The following is a 17382-nucleotide window of genomic DNA, read 5'->3' on the forward strand; positions in this document are numbered from 1 at the left end:
TAGTTAGGTGCGTGTACGTGAATTTAATGCGATGCCTTAAATTTAATTTTGCAAAGATTTATTATACTCTAATTCAATTTATCCCCTGCAATAAATGGTTTTATACTGTTAGAAAGTAAATAATGTGCGAGTGAGAGAGAGAGAATATGTCATTGAAATACATTTGCACTAGACGAATTTGGTACTGTCATCCTAAAAATTAGAGATCTACATACTATAACGTAACGCCACTAAATTTGTAACAAATCTGAAATTTCAGTTACATTGAATACAGCGTAAGTTGGATTTGAATGGAAGTTCCACATGTTATTGAAGTTAAGACAAGCGTACGGGGGCTGGTTGGTTTGATTATATAAGCACATCATGTGATTTGTATACTATATACTATATAGCTAACACGGAGGCTCATTATATGCAAGAAAAAAGTAGGTGTTAGTGTACACACATGACACAACTCTTATAATTTCCTGAATTTTCAAATAACCAATTAAAGAATCAAAAGAAAGAACAAAAAAAAAAGACATGGACACATGGACACCAACATTTTTACTCCAACCAAAGAAGAAAGAAGTCAAAGATTTTGAGACCAGATCAAGTTAGGGAAGTGAATCAACGAACAAGCAATTTTTTTTTACACAAAGATAACGATCTTTCTCGGAGAAATTTCAGTGATTAGATCAACCTAAATTCCCAAAAAGAAGTTGTAATAAAGATGAACAAGAAGAGAAGGGTTCGTCGATCTGGTCTACTTGTTAGTAGAGCTTTATTCTTGTCTGGATCGGTGCACGGCAAATCGGACACATTTGAAGATCTGGTCCACACTCGCAACAAGTCTTGTATCAAAAACAAAAGCGAAAAATTAGTTTTGACGTTTTTTTTTTATCGTTTAAGTAGAAGAAGATGGAGATTGTGTTTGTTGGATTTACCTGATGGCCACAACCAAAGGCCATGTCTTTCGGGTTGCTCAGACAAATCGGACATAGCTGTTCAAAAATATTCAATAACATGAAGTTTCAAACTTTTTCCAAATAACATTTTCAGACTGTATCTTTCAGATTTTAAAGTACCTGGTTATCGGAAGCAGAACTTGTAGCGGTTGGGGCGGGATTAGACCTTACTTGATAGCTTTCAGTTGGATGAGGAGGAACACTCGGTTTGAAACTTGGAGGACGATAAGCCTTTGGACTATTGTATCCACCATGCATTGGAGGCGGAAGAGGATATCTTTCCGGGATACTCCCATTTCTTCTTCTGCAGAAAAGAAGAAAAAGTTGAGATCTTTGGGGTGAAAATTGAAGCCAAATTGATAAAGTTTATGTTTAGGGCATTTACCCTAAAAGGCTAAGCTCTAGTGTCGCCTTGTATTGTTGAGGAATCTCCATGAGAGCAGAAAGGGCAAACTCTGTTTCCTTCAAGGACTGAGCTTTGTTCTTTGACATGATCTCTGTGAAGTTCACGAACTATAAACAGAACGTCAGATACTCAAATCAAAACACCAAACTTCGTATGTCATATTCTAAAAAGTAAACTTACTTGGAAGTTATCAAAGGCTCGGGCCGGGATATTATCGTCAAATTCCCTCATCATATCCCAAGGTCCATCCCCAACCCCGACTAAGACGATTGATAGAGGAAGCTTACTGTCAAAACGAAAAAAAACAATATCATAAAAACCAGCCACATAGAGATATAATTTCAATGGAGAAAACAGCATCAAAAGATTGGACAATATTCCAACCTTGCTTGCACGATTGCATCTACTGTCTTCTGTTCTTGCGGACTTAACTGTCCATTTTCAGTGTCAACACTTCTTGTAACCTGAAACAGTCAGTTGAGGTTTCTTCTCTTGATACAAAAACAAAGGTTCATACTGGAATGATTAGTACCTGCCCATCTGCTATTATCACTAGGACGTGATATTGCCCACCACTCTGCTCAACAATGGTCATGGCCATATCGATGATTGGAGCAAACGAGGTTGGCCCTGAAAAGTATTCAACAATTCACATTTAATACCTTAGCTAGCTAGCTTATTCATGAGAAATGTGGTCAAATAAGGGAAAGCAATAAACCTGCGAGTTTAAGTTGAGGCACGATCTCCTTATACCGAGCAAGGACTTCCTCAAATCCATTACAGAATCTATCCTCTGAATTGAAACTGAACACATCTTGATCATGTGTTGATGCATCTCCAAAACCATAACATGGAATCAAATTGTCCTCGTCAAAGGCGGCTAAGGTTCTCCCTATGATAGTAATGGCTTGTTCGTAAGGATTGGGACTACTGCCTATGAAGTGTAAGCTTTTCCTGTTGAAAGACCTCGCCCCTGTTATCAAAAACAAGAAGAAAATGCTTTTTGAGTGTGAAACCATTCGATGCAATACAGTAAAGACAGGATCTTGAATCTCACCAACCTGTCCATTCGTTGCTCTTAGTGAAATCTATACCAACGATGAGATTCGAAGATTCTAGACCCGCACGTGCAAGAGCCTCTGTGACCTAGATGAAACAGAACATAATGTGAATCTTTTCTGTCAAACCCATAAGACTCCACAGCTATCATGTTTTGACATCTAACAAAAACATACTAGACTCAGCTCACCTGTTCCAAAGAAGAGTAATTATCAGAAATTCTAGAATACTTCCGCTCCAACCTCTTCTTATTATCACTACCATAACTTTGAGAAGGCGGTGCAGAATAAGGCTGAGTAGTATACAAAGGTGGAGGAGGTTGCGTATACTCAGGAGGTTGAGGAGCATATGAAGGTGGAGGAGGATAGTTATAGCTATCAGCACCATATTGAGGATAGCTTTGTTGAGAAGCCCATGAAGATGAAGAAGGTGATGCTGACGATGCTGATGAAGCTGAAGCTGACCTAAACGATGTCTGTCTCCAGTTTTCTTTAGAACTCCCTGTCCCCATCAAACTTATAAAAAAAAAAGACTAAACCTTTCTGGTTCAAATTAAAAACCCCTCTCAAGGTCAATTCCAAGTACACCTGCATAAAAAAAAAAAAAAAAAGATTTGACATTTAAGATATAACTCAAGAAACCCAGAAAAGAAAAATGCAGAAACTTTGGTTATAATCATGACATTAACTAAGTAGAAGAATGCAATTAACACAATTCACCTAATCCGTCAAAAGGGTGAAAGCTTGATCTTTGACAGATGTTGAATTATTCACCGCTTACGAAATTGCTCTAGGTTGGTAGTGGTCTTTTATATAAAAAAAAAGAAAAAAAAAAAAAAAGAAAGCAGATTCAATCACGTCACGTAATTCTCCTAAAAAAAAACGAACGCGATTTAGTGACTTCTAGATTAAGATAAAAAAAAAGTCCAATTAAGATTAACCTACTGCAACACTCAATACCCAGAATTAGTATTAAAAAAAAAAAGGACTAGTTCTGTGACAAATCTATGAGCTTTTCAAATTCGGGATTGAACCGAAACATTCTCTGATTCATTTTAAATGAAAAACAAACCCAAAAATCGAAAGAAAAAAAACAACATTGAATCTCCCGACATTCACCAGAAACAAAAAAAGTTTCGGATAATGAATGACCCAATTCGATTGAGAGACAAATGAACTTACTTTAAACGAAGAAGAAGAAGAAGAGGCAAAGGGGATGACGAAGAATCACAGAAGTGGATTGAGAGAGTGAAGGCAGGGAGGGAGGCTTCTTCAATGGCGGATCGAAGGAATCCCACAACAGAGAGTTAGCCTTTTAAAGTTGTTTCCCCTTTTTTTGTTCGAAAGCAATTTCACTTTTTCTTCTGTTGTTGTTGTTGTTGTTGTTGTTGTATTGGGTATTTGGTTTGTTTCTATCATCAAATCATTAGGAGACTTAATTAATAATCACTTTCAATTAAACAAAAAAAAAAGTGTGTAGCAAGCACGCTAATGGTGGAAACTTCTTCTAATTTTACCCCACTAATTATTCTCTGTTTCAACAATTGGCCATATACAAATATTATCGATATTCAAAAAGTCCTAATACGGTATCAATTGACAGTTTCTTTGAAATTCTTCAATTGACATTTTCTTTAAATTTCAATTAGTCAATACATTAAACGAAATTATAATATTTTTAGTTTTTTTTTTTCTTTCGGAGTTATAGATCATGTACTTTTCTTTATTCCAAATATATTTAATCTAGAGCATCGTATTTTGCACAACTTAATTTCAATCTTGTATAAAATCTATGATAATATATTTGTTTTTGTTGAATAACAAATCTATGATAATATATGCAATAAATATCTTAGGTGAAAAAATGGATGGTTATCAGAAGTTTCCCCATCCACGTGCCAAATCCTATCTTCAATATGTTTCCTTCGTCCTGCAGTTAAAAATTGTCATACTTAAATGCTTTTCCTTTTTTGCCCAAAAAAAAAAAAAATGCTTTTCCTTTTTTCATTACTTGATAGGTACTGTTGAATATTCCTTGTCGAATAAAATATAGAAATTTTGACTTTTTTAATTAACCTCCATTAGTCCTCTTTGTTTTTGTTCTTTTGGTCGACTCTAGAGTTGTTAATCATGCTTATAAATTGATTAAGCAAAAGTTATCTTAATTTCAGTATAGCAGCTATTTTTTTTTTTTTTTTTTGCATCCTTCGGTGAGCAGACACAACACGTGAAACTTAGATGGACTTACATTAAAGTATAGAACTTGTACCCGTGATTTATGCAACTCTCTTTTTTTGTTTTCCTTGGACCGTTCCTTCAAGGAGCAAACAAGAAGTGCGTGGGACTGCACTTTCAAACTAGATGATTAGAGCATAAAATCCAACAAGTTACTCTATAGTTCATAAACGCCTTTCGAATCTAATTGGAATAACAAATGTTTTTTTAAATTTTATGCATTATATAAGTGTAAAGATCGGCATATGCGTCAGGGGGTGATTAGTGGTGGCTTGGTGCCATGACACTAAAGCAAACCACTACATGGTTGAATAACAAATGTGTTTAATATACTTTTTTATCCAAAGAAGATTCACTAACCTAGTTATTAATACGGAGTATACTTTTTTTACTTTTATCATTGAAAATAGTGCAATCAATTGGTGAACATCTTCTGGAATTCAATGTTTTCGGCCGTTTCGTGAAAATATAAATGTGAAAACAAATTACAAAGTCCAAGATACAGTAGAGAGAAAGAAGTAGTATGTATATAATTATATATACATACAAAAGCCCAGCAATATACGACAAAAGATATAAAGCCTGCCTTTAAAGCACATGGACGCTCAATACAAGCCCATTAAGTTTTTTTAACCGTGTCTTATAGTGAAAAGAGCATAGAAACATTCGTAGTCTTCGCCACAGAGGATCGTAACAACCCAAAAAGGCAAAAATATTCCCTAGCAAATAAAATCCGACACTGGTCCTTTTCGTCGTCTTCGACCTCGCGGGAATCTACTGTCGCTCTCACACTATCCATCCACTCTTCTTCAGTCCACCGGCAGCTAGATTTTTCCGGGTCTTCAGTCTCGGGTCAGATCTAGATCCGGATCCGGATACGCTTGAGTAATGAAGCACTTCAGAACCGAGCGAGTCCGTGCGACTCCGAAGCTCTTCACCTATGTTCTCGTCGGGTTCATCGCTCTGCTCGGCTTGACTTGCCTCTACTACGGCTCTTCCTTCGCTCCCGGATCCAGAAAGTCCGACGAGTTCGATGGATCTGATAACCGCGCTCGCACCGGATCCGTGACGATGACGAATCGAGCTGCTGTGCTTGCAGTGAGCCGTTTCGAAGTTCCTAAAAGCGTTCCGGTTCGTGATTCCAGCATTCATCGTGTTCTTTTGATACGAAATTGAGTGGAGATTTCTAGATTTGTAGTTTTTTTTAATTTGTGTTGGTTTACGTAGTGGAGGAGTGATCTTTATTGATTTAGTAGTTGTGCTCGTTTTGATCCTATCCGCAGATATGTGATTCGAGACACTCGGAGCTTATACCGTGTTTGGATAGAAATCTTCACTACCAGTTGAAATTGAAACTCAATTTAACGTTGATGGAGCACTATGAGCATCATTGCCCTCCACCAGAACGGCGTTTCAATTGCCTTGTTCCGCCTCCTACTGGATATAAGGTCTGTCCGACTTGTGTCTCTTTCTCTTGTACTACAGAATTTCAGCATTCTTGTATATGTTATGGCTCTTGTTTTGGTGGTTGATGATAAATGGTTTTCTTGGAGTTTTCAGATCCCGTTAAGGTGGCCTGTCAGTAGAGACGAGGTGTGGAAGGCGAATATCCCGCACACACACCTTGCGCAAGAGAAGTCTGATCAGAATTGGATGGTTGTAAATGGTGATAAGATCAATTTTCCTGGGGGAGGAACACATTTCCACTATGGAGCTGACAAATACATAGTTTCCCTTGCTCAGGTACAGTTATCATCATTTATGTACTTGTTTGCTTTGTTGAATCTCAAGCGTAGGGCCTATCCTTTTAAACCACTGCGCCTTTTTCGCTTAAATTTTTAGTTACCAATGTTACTTTAGCCAGTGAACGTTTATGGTAGAAGGTTATATCAGTATGCAGTTGAAACCATTTGACTAGATAGATGATGTATAGGATTGTCTAATTTTACCAAATCATATGTGGGATATTCTGTTGCTCCTATACCAGGGAGCATCATTCTGCAATTCTCAGGATGTTTTTTGGCTCTGTTTTTATCTTTTTTTCTTTTCAAGTTCTTCTTTCAGATGACAAAAAAAAACTGATTATTGCTTTAGATGCTGAAATTCCCTGGCGACAAACTCAACAATGGGGGAAGCATTCGGAATGTTCTTGATGTTGGTTGTGGGGTAGCTAGCTTCGGAGCTTATCTGCTGTCACATGACATCATTGCTATGTCCCTTGCTCCTAATGATGTTCACCAGAACCAGATCCAATTTGCTTTAGAACGAGGAATTCCATCAACACTTGGTGTTCTTGGGACTAAGCGGCTTCCATACCCAAGCAGATCCTTTGAACTTGCTCACTGTTCTAGATGTCGGATAGACTGGCTTCAAAGAGATGGGATCTTGTTGCTGGAGCTTGATAGGTTGCTCAGACCTGGTGGCTACTTTGTATACTCGTCGCCTGAAGCTTATGCACACGACACAGAAAACAGAAAGATTGGGAATGCGATGCATGATCTCTTCAAGAGAATGTGTTGGAGGGTCGTCGCTAAACGAGACCAATCTGTTATATGGGGAAAACCGATATCCAACAGCTGTTACTTGAAAAGGGAAGCAGGTGTTCAGCCTCCCCTTTGTCCTTCTGGTGATGACCCAGATGCAACTTGGAACGTCTCAATGAAGGCTTGTATATCACCTTACTCAGTGAGTAAGTATATGCCTCTTATCACTAACTTATATAGTATTAAGGATCATTAAGGTTGTTATCCATTTCATGTTTGTTAATATACCCAGGGATGCATAAAGAAAGATGGAGTGGACTCGTTCCCTGGCCACGGAGGCTGACAGCTCCTCCACCACGTCTTGAAGAAGTTGGTGTCACTCCCGAGCAATTCCGTGAAGATACGGTAATTCTTCTCTTTCAACATCGGATACTCTATTTCTGTAATCCAGACCCTGAGAACTTCGGTTGCCATGCCTCTCTATGTCCAAACACTTTTTGATTGCTGACTAAAGTGGGGTGCGAGTGCAGGAAACATGGCGTCTTAGAGTGATAGAATACTCGAAACTGTTGAAACCAATGGTGCAAAAGAACTCCATAAGAAACGTGATGGACATGAGCTCAAACCTTGGCGGTTTCGCAGCTGCACTAAACGATAAAGATGTATGGGTAATGAATGTCATGCCTGTTCAATCCTCCCCAAGAATGAAGATCATCTATGACCGTGGCCTGATCGGAGCCACTCATGATTGGTATGTAAATGACTTCATCTTGAAACATTGTGCATAATCCTATCATGCTAAATGAGTTTTCTTTGCAGGTGTGAAGCCTTTGACACATACCCAAGAACGTATGATCTTATCCATGCATGGAACACAGTTACAGAAACCCGAACACGTGGATGCAGCATTGAAGATCTGCTCATCGAGATGGATCGGATACTACGCCCAGAAGGATTTGTCATAATTCGTGACACATCAGACAATATCAGCTACATCAAGAAGTATCTGACATTATTGAAATGGGATAAGTGGTTCACAGAGACGACTCCAAAAGGTGATTCTCTATCTACCAAAGATGAGAGAGTTTTGATCGCCAGAAAGAAACTGTGGAGCGTGCCCGCCATTTCAGTGTCGTGAGTTTTACAGCATCAGAGGCATAGCTGAGGAAAATTCTCAGTGTTTAGGGTTATTTACCGGTATTAAAAGGAGAAGTGTAAATTACACGACAGTCATACATAGTGATGATGCATTTGTTGTAGGAGACCCGCAAAAGCTTCTTATTTGCGATTTTCATATTCAAATTATAAATTTATATCTGTCTTCGCGGAAATATATAAGTTTGCTTCGTGAATGTAAACGAATTGACAAGTAAACTACGATTATATAGAAAAGAATCATTAACCCGTTTCCTATCACACCATTAACAATATCAAAACTGAGCCCATAAATTGAAGTAGAGCAAGTACAGATTGAAATACAAAACAGGATGAACAAAAAGAGAGAGATTATGACGATGTTGTTTCCACGACATTCTTCTTCTTTTTCTTCTTGTTCTTCTTCTTCGAAGGAAGGTCACTGGAACTAAGTTCTTCAGGTTTCCTCTTGTTGCTGCTAAGAACACAGTTAAAGTCTTTCATTAGACTCCTCAGTAATACCAATAACTAACTCTCCCCTAATCTAATAGTAAGAAGAACACACACTTAACTTTGCTCCAACACAGTTCTAAGTTCATTTTTATCTTTCAGTATATTATCAAACTGAGTTTAAAATCCGACAACAAACTTCTTCTTTGTTTTAAACAAAAGTAAGATACTCTCTTGTCTACCTTCAACATGCACATAAATGTCATAAAACCAATACAGATATGAAGATTCATGGTACCTTGCAGGCGTCTCATCCAAAACAATCTTGCTATCTTCATCAACTTCACCTATCAATACGCACTCCTCCACACTAAACTCTCCATCTTCATCAAATTCACCTATTTTGCAAGTAATTAACAAAGTAAGACTTCAACTTGAGATTCAAAGCATGAATTTATGATACCAAAAGCTGTAGTAACAAACCTATTGGATCTTCTACCCCATTCTTATCCTCTTCCGAGTCTGAATCTGAGCCCCATCGGTCTCCTCCATCATCAAAGTCCCACCTCTCACCATCTGGAGGCATCCAAAACTCAAGCCCCTCCTCAACATCTTCACCATTTTCATGTTCGACTTCATCATCAACATCTTCTACATTCTTTTCCTTTTCAAGTAACTTCTTGTTTTTCTTCTTCTCCTTCTTAGTCTTCTTCTTCTTCTTCTTCTTTTTCTTCTCTTCTTCCTTTACGCCATTTTCTTTCGCTGGCGTTTCTCCACCTTCCCCTGGAATAGATCCAGACTCTATTTCTCGTTCCTTCTCCTCTGTCATGTAGTAACAATCGAACCATTAAAACTTACAAGAACAAAAAAAAATGAACATCTTGCACGAATGAGTTTTGCAACCTAATGAACTCTAATCAAGCTTCAAATTACAGACCTAATTTGTTAAGGAAGCGCCGTCCATTGATATGCTTCCAAATATGTTCCTCAGTCTTGTTTACTGTATCGCCAGTTAGCTTACATTTCAATTTTGAGCTGACAAACAAAACATGGCAAAAAACCAAATTCAGCATATACATGAAAACAGCATTTTCTCAACGAATGAACTCAAAGAATCTTGTAAGCATACATTCACGTTTTAATTTAAAGTTTTTAAAAATTTCAACTTAAAAAACCACAAAAGCTCACAAAACCCTAAACCCTAAAAATTTGAGGACACGAAACCATCCATAGTCTCCAACAGCTGCAGAACAATAAAAATTCAAAAAGAGAAGCCAAAACTTCTCCAGTATCTATTATAACCCTAATTCAATACATAATCAATCAGAACTGAAATCGAAACATCATCTGGGAGAGATAAAGATTATACCTAGCGTTAGGATCTTGCTCAAACAAGTTAAGAGGAGGCTTGCTGTGAGACAAGGCATAATCTATAAGCCCTAAACGGCAACGTTTACTCTGTGAATAGATCTTCTTATCTTTCTCAAGTAGCTCGTGACCCGTCTGCACGCATTTAAATCTCCCGTTCTCCAGTTTCTTATATTTTGGCTTCCCCAATAGGTCAGCTCCTTCCTTCGTCGTCGTCGCTTCCTCTGTCGCCGCCATTGATGTCAAGTTTTCCTTAGCGATTTGTGTCTTTTCATTCACTGAAGGAGGGGGAGGACAGCAAGTACTGTTGTAATGAAACGACTGCGACTTGCCGTTTTACTGTAAATGAAATCAACTGCACGTCGTTTATTATTTCTGGGCTTATTAACATTAAATGGGCCTGGTGGTCATTATAGAAGCACGCGCGGTCCATTCTGCTACATTTGGCAACTGATAAAACTAACTTTTTTTTTCTCGTTTGTTCCATTCCAATGATTCCATGATCTCATGTTATTTGATTTTTTTTTAACACATCAGAGAACAATTGGAAAAAAAAATTATAAAATTGTTTACAGCAAAAAAATATTTTTTTTTTTCGTTTTTTGTAAGTTTGGAAACATTGACCACTTTATTTTGTAATATTTGGTTAAATTATCAGAATTATCTCTAGTCGTAGAAATATATTTATGCTTTTTAGGTGAATGAAAGGTACCGACAATGATAACCGTTAGCGCCTTTTCTGGGTTCCAACTAGAACACAGCTCAGGACTGTTGAACTGTGGTCCGGTCCAAATCTCAAGACACACAATAATATCTTTTTCTCTCTTTTTTTTTTTTTTAATTCTGTAATTTTTCAGAAGAAGGAAAAACACATTTTTCTAAAAATTAAAAGTCTTATACTCCTCTTATATTAAGGCAGAGTGTGAACTGCGAAGTACCAATACCATCACTCTCTCTCTCTATATATATCACTCTCGTATTTCGTTACTCGCAATGAAGAGTGATCTCGAAAGGGCAAAACTTATGGTTTCTTCTTCGTGGCTTCTTCTGTGCCTCTTAACAGCAACAACAACAACAGCTGTAACAGCAGTTCAGCCCAAGTGTAGTTTTCCGGCGATTTACAACTTTGGAGATTCTAATTCCGACACTGGAGGAATCTCCGCTGCTTTTGAGCCTGTTAGGGATCCTTATGGTCAAGGTTTCTTCCACAGACCTGCCGGACGAGACTCTGATGGCCGTCTCACCATTGATTTCATAGGTAAAGGAGCTTGCAGAAAAAAACAACAGTTCTTCAAAAACTCAACTTTGATTCAATGATCTTCTCAGAAATTTTTGATTCTTGAATTGTTGTTGGCAGCTGAGCGTCTGGAGTTGCCTTATTTGAGCGCATATCTAAACTCGTTGGGATCAAACTTCAGACATGGTGCAAACTTTGCAACTGGTGGTTCAACCATAAGAAGACAGAACGAAACTATCTTTCAATATGGCATTAGTCCATTCTCTCTCGATATGCAGATTGCTCAGTTCGATCAGTTCAAAGCGAGATCGGCACAACTATTCACACAAAGTTAGTTACTTTTTTCTTTCTTCTCTCTGTTAATCTTTAGCTTGGCTGATTTTTACATGTCTGTTGGTTGTTCTGCATTCGATAAAACAGTTAAGAGTAGATATGATAGAGAGAAGCTTCCAAGACAGGAAGAGTTTGCAAAGGCTTTGTATACTTTTGATATTGGACAGAATGATCTCTCTGTTGGGTTTAGGACAATGAGCGTTGATCAACTTAAGGCGACGATACCCGACATTGTCAGCCATTTAGCTTCCGCAGTTCGGGTGAGATTTAGTCCATGAAAGAGATAGGCAATGTTCTCTTCACATTTGATTCGATTCTCAATAACGGGGTTTGCTATGCGATATGTTTATTCGCAGAACATATATCAGCAAGGAGGAAGAACATTTTGGGTACACAACACGGGTCCTCTCGGTTGTTTACCCGTTAACATGTTTTACATGGGGACTCCTGCACCGGGCTACTTGGACAAATCTGGCTGCGTGAAGGCTCAAAACGAAATGGCAATGGAGTTCAACAGAAAGCTCAAGGAAACAGTCATCAATCTCAGAAAAGAACTCACCCAGGCAGCCATCACTTATGTTGATGTCTACGCTGCGAAATACGAAATGATGAGCAACCCCAAGAAACTAGGTTACAACAATACGGTCACATCACAATTCCATTTGTTGTAAAGTACCTAAGATTGTAGAAAATTTTAACGTACCTATTTCATGTTTTTGCAGGATTTGCAAACCCATTGAAGGTATGTTGTGGCTATCATCAGAAGTATGATCACATTTGGTGCGGGAACAAAGGGAAAGTGAACAATACTGAAATCTACGGTGGCTCATGTCCTAACCCAGCAATGGCTGTGAGCTGGGATGGAGTTCACTATACCGAAGCTGCAAACAAGCACGTGGCTGACCGTACTCTCAGCGGTTTGCTCACTGACCCTCCAGTTCCAGTAATCCGAGCTTGTTATAGACAGTGAGATTTAGTAGAAGAGCTTAATGAACCAAATAAATATTTGTCTCTTACGGCAATAATACGTTTTAAGGAACAATCAATGATCTGTGTAAGCCTGTGTAACCTTAGAGTTCTTTGTAGCAAAAAAAATCCACATCTTCTATTATCATCTCTGGAAGCGTTTAGCAAAGGGGAGGTATTTTCTTCTAGAAGTAGTTTTTGGTGATTGCTGCTTCTAATTCATTGAATTCCCAAGCATCATTCGCAGAATATTCGCCTGAAAACAGAGAGGAAAGTGTTAAAGAGTGAATGAAGTTTGGATGATTTTAAAAGAAAAAACCAAATTGATAAGCTGACTTGTGAACAAACTTACCGATTGAATCTCGCCGAAGAGCAGTGAGGTGAGAACAACTGCAGCAAAAAAAGGAATATTATTTTACTAGCAATTCCAGTCTTTTTGAATCTCTTAGTAATCAAAGATGAAAATTGTATTCACCTTCCAAGAGCTTTAGCAAGATCTGCACAGAGGGATCTAATGTATGTACCCTTAGAGCAAATAACCCGAAAAATAAGATTTTGTCTGCATAAGAGAAACGATAGATGTTAAGAGAGACTCAAGAATGAACATTTGTTTTCAAACAGTTGGTTAATCCACTGTTCCGAAAAAGGAATAAAACCTGTCATTTAAACTGCGTTCGATTTCAAACTGGAATATTGAGATTCGTCTTGGAGACAGCTCTACCGTTTCTCCTCTTCTTGCCTTCTCGTACATCTTCTCACCTCCAACCTAAACATGAAATACAGTTAAAAAAAGGTAGAAAGAATGCAGCCCACAAGATAAAGCACGGTTCAAGATTGATCAGTGCTCACTTTTATCGCAGAGAACATTGGTGGAACTTGCCATATTTCTCCAAGAAATGATGTTAAAGCTTTCTTAATGTCATCATCTTTAATATGCTCCCAAGGTTCTCGTTGAATCACCTGAAGCAATAGTACAGTTGAGAAAACTCTAACGAGTCATGGTATAGATCTAATGTAGAAATAAACCATGAAAGCAAAGGAAAGGGGTCGTTAGAGTACTGGAGAGTCGGCGTCTAAAGTTGAAGTGGCTTCACCAAGACGAAAAACTCCGCTATAACCTTTGATCATACCTTGATATCTGCAGATACAGAGGGCTTCTTATGTTGTCTTTCTGTAAACTCATCATAAGCATAAACCTTGGATTAAGAAATTACAAACCTGTCAACAACCTTAGTGGCTTTACCAATGCAGACAATTAATAGACCAGTAGCCATGGGATCAAGTGTTCCAGCATGACCCACCTGAGAAATACTAACCAGGTAGCTGCTAAAAATGCATGACAAATTCAAATCTTGGACTAGACAAGGATATAAGCACGAACCTTTTTCACTTTGACTAATCGTCGTAGCTTACCACAGACAGTGAAGGAAGTCCATCCTAAGAACAATACCATAACCAAATCACATAACATTTCAAACATCAAAAGAAAGAGAGAGGGAGAGAGGTTACACAAATTGCGTCTCACCTTTAGGTTTGTTCACCAAAAGCACAGTACCATTAGGACCATCCCATCTAGGAGGAAGTTCACCGTTTCTCGTAACAAGGAAAGGTTCTCCATCACCACTAGCTACACCTTTCTCATTGGAGGGTTTCGTCAAACCCTTAAAGAACTGTTCCACTTTCTTCTCAGTAACAACAACCTCCTCCTCTGGCTTCTTCTTCTCCTCATTGGCTTCATCAAAAAACACCAACTTGTCATCACCATGATCATCATCCTCATCACATTTCTTCTCCATACCAATTCGTTTAACCTCATTTCTCTTCCCACCAAGTGCTACTACTTTCTTCTTCCCTCTACCTTTCCCAGAATCATCATCCCCCTTCTTCAAAGCACTCTCTCCAGGTTGCAAAAATGCCTTATCTAAACACTGATCAGGAAAATACTTCTTCTCTAACTGATACACCATCTTATAATGCTTATCTTTCTCCCATGGATACGCAAAAGTATCATAAAAATATAACTCCTCTTCTCTCTGATGTAACCTATCAAATTCCACAACTTCAGGTTTCAATTCCACGAACCCTTCATCTGATCTCCGGCTGCTCTCATCTTCAGAATCAGACCCGTATAGTCTCTTCCTCCTCTTGCTATAATACTTCCTCTTCGCCTTGTCCATCTCCGGATCCCCTGAACCGGGTCGACCCTGTTCACGCTCTAAAGCCAGTTTATTGTCGACCCAGGAATCGAACTCTGGCTCCGCTGAGTCAGGGGGGGAGCCGGATTCGAGAGCTTTAACGGGTCGACGACGGTTTTGGGAGAGAGAAGACTGTGTGGGACGGTTGATGATCATGTCGTATTGAAGTGGGTATGGTGTAGATGTTGTGGAGAGGAAGAGAGATGTGGTGAGGTAGGGTTTATGGATGTTTCTCCTCGGTTTGACTGAGAAGAAGATGGGAGAAGAAGTCATAGCCATTCTTGCTGAAGATGACATTAGTCTTGTCAAGTGTAGAGATTTCGCCATTGATGAGACCTGGAGGAGAGCTAAAAGATGAAAGACACACACCTCCGGCGATTATTTCGCAGTGGTAGTAACACCAACGGAGAAAAGATGATGATGTTTGAGTGATGAATAAAAACGACACGATTTTTTCTCATAAACCTTTGAGACGGCACGTTGTCGGTGTGTCCTTTAGAAGTTTCACTTTAGCCCATAAACTACTACTACTCAAAAGTTTTGGCTTCAAATCATTTACTTGCAGCATATTTGTTTTGTACTAAGGATTACACTGGTCACCATCCAAATTTCAATTCTGATAATGTATGTTGTGGCTCACAAAGATTTTTTAAGACCAATTTACTAGTAGAAAAGATTATAATAAAGAAAAAATCGGAAAGACGTCCTATTTCCCCTTCGGAACTACCATATCGTACCGAATATCCCTGAAACTTTGACCTCCTACTAGAACTCCTTCCAACTTATATCCTCCTTCTAATTCCCCCCGAATAAATACTTTTATGTCTATTTCCCCAATTAAATTAACCTTCTCATCTATTTCCCCATCAACCTCAATTAACACGGTTTACCGTTTTAGTTAACCGACAGACAATTCTTATTAACCAAAATAACCAAATTAAACCATTTTTAACCAATTGACGACCCGATTACAACCCGATTAGATCACTTAGCCTAAACAAACCTAAAAATCAAAAAATCAAAAAATCCCCAAATCATTTTTTCCCTTTCCATCGACAAACCCTAGATCCCTAAATTGATTCTTCTTTCTTCGAATCGTTTTGTTCTCTCTTGCTCTTGGCTCTTGGGATGGCATTAGTCCCCGTTGTTAATCCACCTATTGGAGTGGAGTTCGACGAGGAAGGCGAGGATCAAGATGAATTTCACATCGATAAGCTTGCGACAGATTTTACAGAAACGGAGGAATCGATTCGTCATAACGTGTATCCAGAGAGTGACGACGAGGCTGAGGGTAATGGTCGTGGTGGTGCTACGCGTGGGGGGACACCGATCGTTCGTGGCGATGGTATAATGTATAAAGGGCAGAGTTTCTACAATGGAATCGCGTTTAAGGAGTGTGTGACTGACTATGCACTGGCAATAGGTTGTAATCTGAAGCAATACAGGTACGATAGAGATAGAATCGGGTTTAGGTGTGTTGGTGCTAAGGGAAAATGTCAATGGAAAGTTTATGTTGCGTCTCTTCATAATGAGTCGATGTGGAGGATTACGAAGTACACGAACACCCATGTTTGTGTGCCTAATGGAGATTGTGAGATGTTTAAGGTCCCAGTCATAGCTAGGTTATTTCTTGATAAGATTAGAGAAGAACCGGATTATTACATGCCTTTAAAGATGGAACAGACCATAATGGAGAAGTGGAAGATATTAGCTACGAGAGGTCAATGTCAAGCTGCTAGGAGAAAGGCATTGGCATGGATAGCGAGTGAATATGACACTCAATTTGAACGTCTTCGAGACTATGTAGCTGAGATATTGGAAGCAAATCAAGGGTTTGTGGTAGAGATTGATACGGTGAAGAATGACGCTGGTCATGATGTGTTTAAGCGATTCTATGTATGCTTTGATGTTCTTAGGAAAACATGAAAAAAATCCTTCATGCCACTAATTGGGGTTGATGGTTGCTTCTTAAAGGAAAATATCAAGGGTCAGTTGTTGGTGGCTTTAGGAAGAGATGCAGACAATGCTATCTACCCAATAGCATGGAGTGTTGTTCAGGTTGAGAACACAGATAATTGGAGCTGGTTTGTGAATAGGCTGAAGATAGACTTGGAGTTAGGTGATGGAGATGGTTACATTATGGTTTCTGATCGCCAAAAGGTATTTTTTTTTTGTTATGTTTTATGCTTTGTGTGATTTGTGAATATACAGTTGGATCAGTTTCTAATGAATTTAACTTTGTTTCAGGGATTGATTTAGGCTGTTGAGTTAGAATTACCTAAGATTGAGCATCATAAATGTGATAGGCACATTTATGGTAACCTAAAGAAGACTCATCCAAACAAGAAGCAATTGAAGAAACTGCTTTGGGATCTAGCTTGGAGCTACAACACTAGAGATTACGAAGAGAGATTGGAGAGGATTCACACATATGATAGCAAGGTCTATGAAGATGTCATGAAGACTAAACCAAAGACATAGTGTAGGGCATTCCACAAGATTGGCAGCTATTGTGAGGATGTTGAAAACAATTCAGTGGAGTCCTTCAACAATACAATCAACAAGGCGAG

General features: G+C 38.6%; 6 protein-coding genes across 9 annotated transcripts; 3 read left to right on the forward strand and 3 right to left on the reverse strand.

The window, feature by feature from the left end:
• Positions 1-531: 531 nt before the first annotated feature.
• Positions 532-4005, reverse strand: LOC104705714 (E3 ubiquitin-protein ligase RGLG2). 2 transcript variants are annotated; one of them, XM_087461770.1, is made up of 12 exons: positions 3594-3824; positions 3132-3217; positions 2603-2999; positions 2415-2499; positions 2072-2326; positions 1886-1983; positions 1738-1817; positions 1534-1639; positions 1333-1460; positions 1068-1251; positions 927-983; positions 532-833 (listed from the first exon to the last, which is right to left on the reverse strand). In XM_087461770.1, exons 3-12 carry the CDS (start codon positions 2921-2923, stop codon positions 753-755), a joined length of 1395 nt encoding a protein of 464 aa, XP_087317896.1. In that variant the 5' UTR covers positions 2924-2999; positions 3132-3217; positions 3594-3824; the 3' UTR covers positions 532-752. The 2 variants fall into 2 exon arrangements, with proteins under 2 accessions (XP_087317896.1, XP_010420077.2); XM_010421775.3 differs by lacking the exon at positions 3132-3217 and having other exon boundaries at positions 3594-4005.
• A 1216-nt stretch (positions 4006-5221) lies between these two features.
• On the forward strand, positions 5222-8460 carry LOC104705716 (putative methyltransferase PMT9). 2 transcript variants are annotated; one of them, XM_010421777.3, is made up of 7 exons: positions 5222-5777; positions 5930-6094; positions 6207-6389; positions 6741-7335; positions 7422-7534; positions 7660-7880; positions 7949-8460. In XM_010421777.3, the coding sequence occupies exons 1-7, from the start codon at positions 5535-5537 to the stop codon at positions 8265-8267; spliced, it is 1839 nt and encodes a 612-aa protein (XP_010420079.2). In that variant the 5' UTR covers positions 5222-5534; the 3' UTR covers positions 8268-8460. The 2 variants fall into 2 exon arrangements, with proteins under 2 accessions (XP_010420079.2, XP_087318533.1); XM_087462407.1 differs by having other exon boundaries at positions 5315-5777; positions 6711-7335.
• Positions 8461-8491: 31 nt separating this feature from the next.
• Positions 8492-10434, reverse strand: LOC104705717 (uncharacterized). Of its 2 annotated transcripts, none has more exons than XM_010421780.3 (5): positions 10083-10434; positions 9651-9748; positions 9197-9535; positions 9012-9111; positions 8492-8738 (listed from the first exon to the last, which is right to left on the reverse strand). In XM_010421780.3, exons 1-5 carry the CDS (start codon positions 10316-10318, stop codon positions 8636-8638), a joined length of 876 nt encoding a protein of 291 aa, XP_010420082.2. In that variant the 5' UTR covers positions 10319-10434; the 3' UTR covers positions 8492-8635. The 2 variants fall into 2 exon arrangements, with proteins under 2 accessions (XP_010420082.2, XP_010420081.2); XM_010421779.3 differs by having other exon boundaries at positions 8492-8741; positions 10083-10341.
• A 399-nt stretch (positions 10435-10833) lies between these two features.
• LOC104705720 (GDSL esterase/lipase At5g14450) lies at positions 10834-12767 on the forward strand. The gene is made up of 5 exons (XM_010421782.2): positions 10834-11339; positions 11439-11648; positions 11739-11911; positions 12008-12281; positions 12374-12767. Exons 1-5 carry the CDS (start codon positions 11075-11077, stop codon positions 12619-12621), a joined length of 1170 nt encoding a protein of 389 aa, XP_010420084.1. The 5' UTR covers positions 10834-11074; the 3' UTR covers positions 12622-12767.
• LOC104705719 (uncharacterized) lies at positions 12624-15360 on the reverse strand. Its single transcript, XM_010421781.3, has 9 exons — positions 14143-15360; positions 13999-14054; positions 13836-13918; positions 13677-13755; positions 13467-13577; positions 13274-13383; positions 13093-13176; positions 12970-13007; positions 12624-12873 (listed from the first exon to the last, which is right to left on the reverse strand). Exons 1-9 carry the CDS (start codon positions 15137-15139, stop codon positions 12803-12805), a joined length of 1629 nt encoding a protein of 542 aa, XP_010420083.2. The 5' UTR covers positions 15140-15360; the 3' UTR covers positions 12624-12802.
• A 580-nt stretch (positions 15361-15940) lies between these two features.
• LOC147939592 (uncharacterized) lies at positions 15941-17293 on the forward strand. Its single transcript, XM_087463056.1, has 3 exons — positions 15941-16708; positions 16787-16972; positions 17072-17293. Exons 1-3 carry the CDS (start codon positions 15941-15943, stop codon positions 17291-17293), a joined length of 1176 nt encoding a protein of 391 aa, XP_087319182.1.
• Positions 17294-17382: the final 89 nt, after the last annotated feature.

Source organism: Camelina sativa, chromosome 8, assembly GCF_030686135.1.
Source record: "Camelina sativa cultivar CO46 ecotype springtype chromosome 8, ASM3068613v1".
Classification (NCBI taxonomy): domain Eukaryota; kingdom Viridiplantae; phylum Streptophyta; class Magnoliopsida; order Brassicales; family Brassicaceae; genus Camelina; species Camelina sativa.

Excerpts from the sequence above, each read along its gene's own strand:
- LOC104705719 (XM_010421781.3), bottom strand. The coding sequence starts at position 15,139 with ATGGCGAAATCTCTACACTTGACAAGACTAATGTCATCTTCAGCAAGA. Across the intron at positions 13,578-13,676 it reads CTTTAGACGCCGACTCTCCA|GTGATTCAACGAGAACCTTG; the intron begins GTACTCTAACGA and ends CTATTGCTTCAG. Across the intron at positions 12,874-12,969 it reads TCTTCGGCGAGATTCAATCG|GCGAATATTCTGCGAATGAT; the intron begins GTAAGTTTGTTC and ends CTCTGTTTTCAG.
- LOC104705717 (XM_010421779.3), bottom strand. The coding sequence starts at position 10,318 with ATGGCGGCGACAGAGGAAGCGACGACGACGAAGGAAGGAGCTGACCTA. Across the intron at positions 9,749-10,082 it reads GAGCAAGATCCTAACGCTAG|CTCAAAATTGAAATGTAAGC; the intron begins GTATAATCTTTA and ends TTTGTTTGTCAG. Across the intron at positions 9,536-9,650 it reads GCGCTTCCTTAACAAATTAG|AGGAGAAGGAACGAGAAATA; the intron begins GTCTGTAATTTG and ends ACTACATGACAG.
- LOC104705716 (XM_010421777.3), top strand. The coding sequence starts at position 5,535 with ATGAAGCACTTCAGAACCGAGCGAGTCCGTGCGACTCCGAAGCTCTTC. Across the intron at positions 5,778-5,929 it reads AAGTTCCTAAAAGCGTTCCG|ATATGTGATTCGAGACACTC; the intron begins GTTCGTGATTCC and ends TCCTATCCGCAG. Across the intron at positions 7,881-7,948 it reads ATCGGAGCCACTCATGATTG|GTGTGAAGCCTTTGACACAT; the intron begins GTATGTAAATGA and ends TTTTCTTTGCAG.
- LOC147939592 (XM_087463056.1), top strand. The coding sequence starts at position 15,941 with ATGGCATTAGTCCCCGTTGTTAATCCACCTATTGGAGTGGAGTTCGAC. Across the intron at positions 16,709-16,786 it reads ATGTGTTTAAGCGATTCTAT|GAAAATATCAAGGGTCAGTT; the intron begins GTATGCTTTGAT and ends TGCTTCTTAAAG. Across the intron at positions 16,973-17,071 it reads TGGTTTCTGATCGCCAAAAG|GCTGTTGAGTTAGAATTACC; the intron begins GTATTTTTTTTT and ends GGATTGATTTAG.
- LOC104705720 (XM_010421782.2), top strand. The coding sequence starts at position 11,075 with ATGAAGAGTGATCTCGAAAGGGCAAAACTTATGGTTTCTTCTTCGTGG. Across the intron at positions 11,649-11,738 it reads GGCACAACTATTCACACAAA|TTAAGAGTAGATATGATAGA; the intron begins GTTAGTTACTTT and ends TCGATAAAACAG. Across the intron at positions 12,282-12,373 it reads GAGCAACCCCAAGAAACTAG|GATTTGCAAACCCATTGAAG; the intron begins GTTACAACAATA and ends ATGTTTTTGCAG.
- LOC104705714 (XM_010421775.3), bottom strand. The coding sequence starts at position 2,923 with ATGGGGACAGGGAGTTCTAAAGAAAACTGGAGACAGACATCGTTTAGG. Across the intron at positions 2,327-2,414 it reads TAAGAGCAACGAATGGACAG|GGGCGAGGTCTTTCAACAGG; the intron begins GTTGGTGAGATT and ends TTTTGATAACAG. Across the intron at positions 1,461-1,533 it reads GAGCCTTTGATAACTTCCAA|TTCGTGAACTTCACAGAGAT; the intron begins GTAAGTTTACTT and ends TTCTGTTTATAG.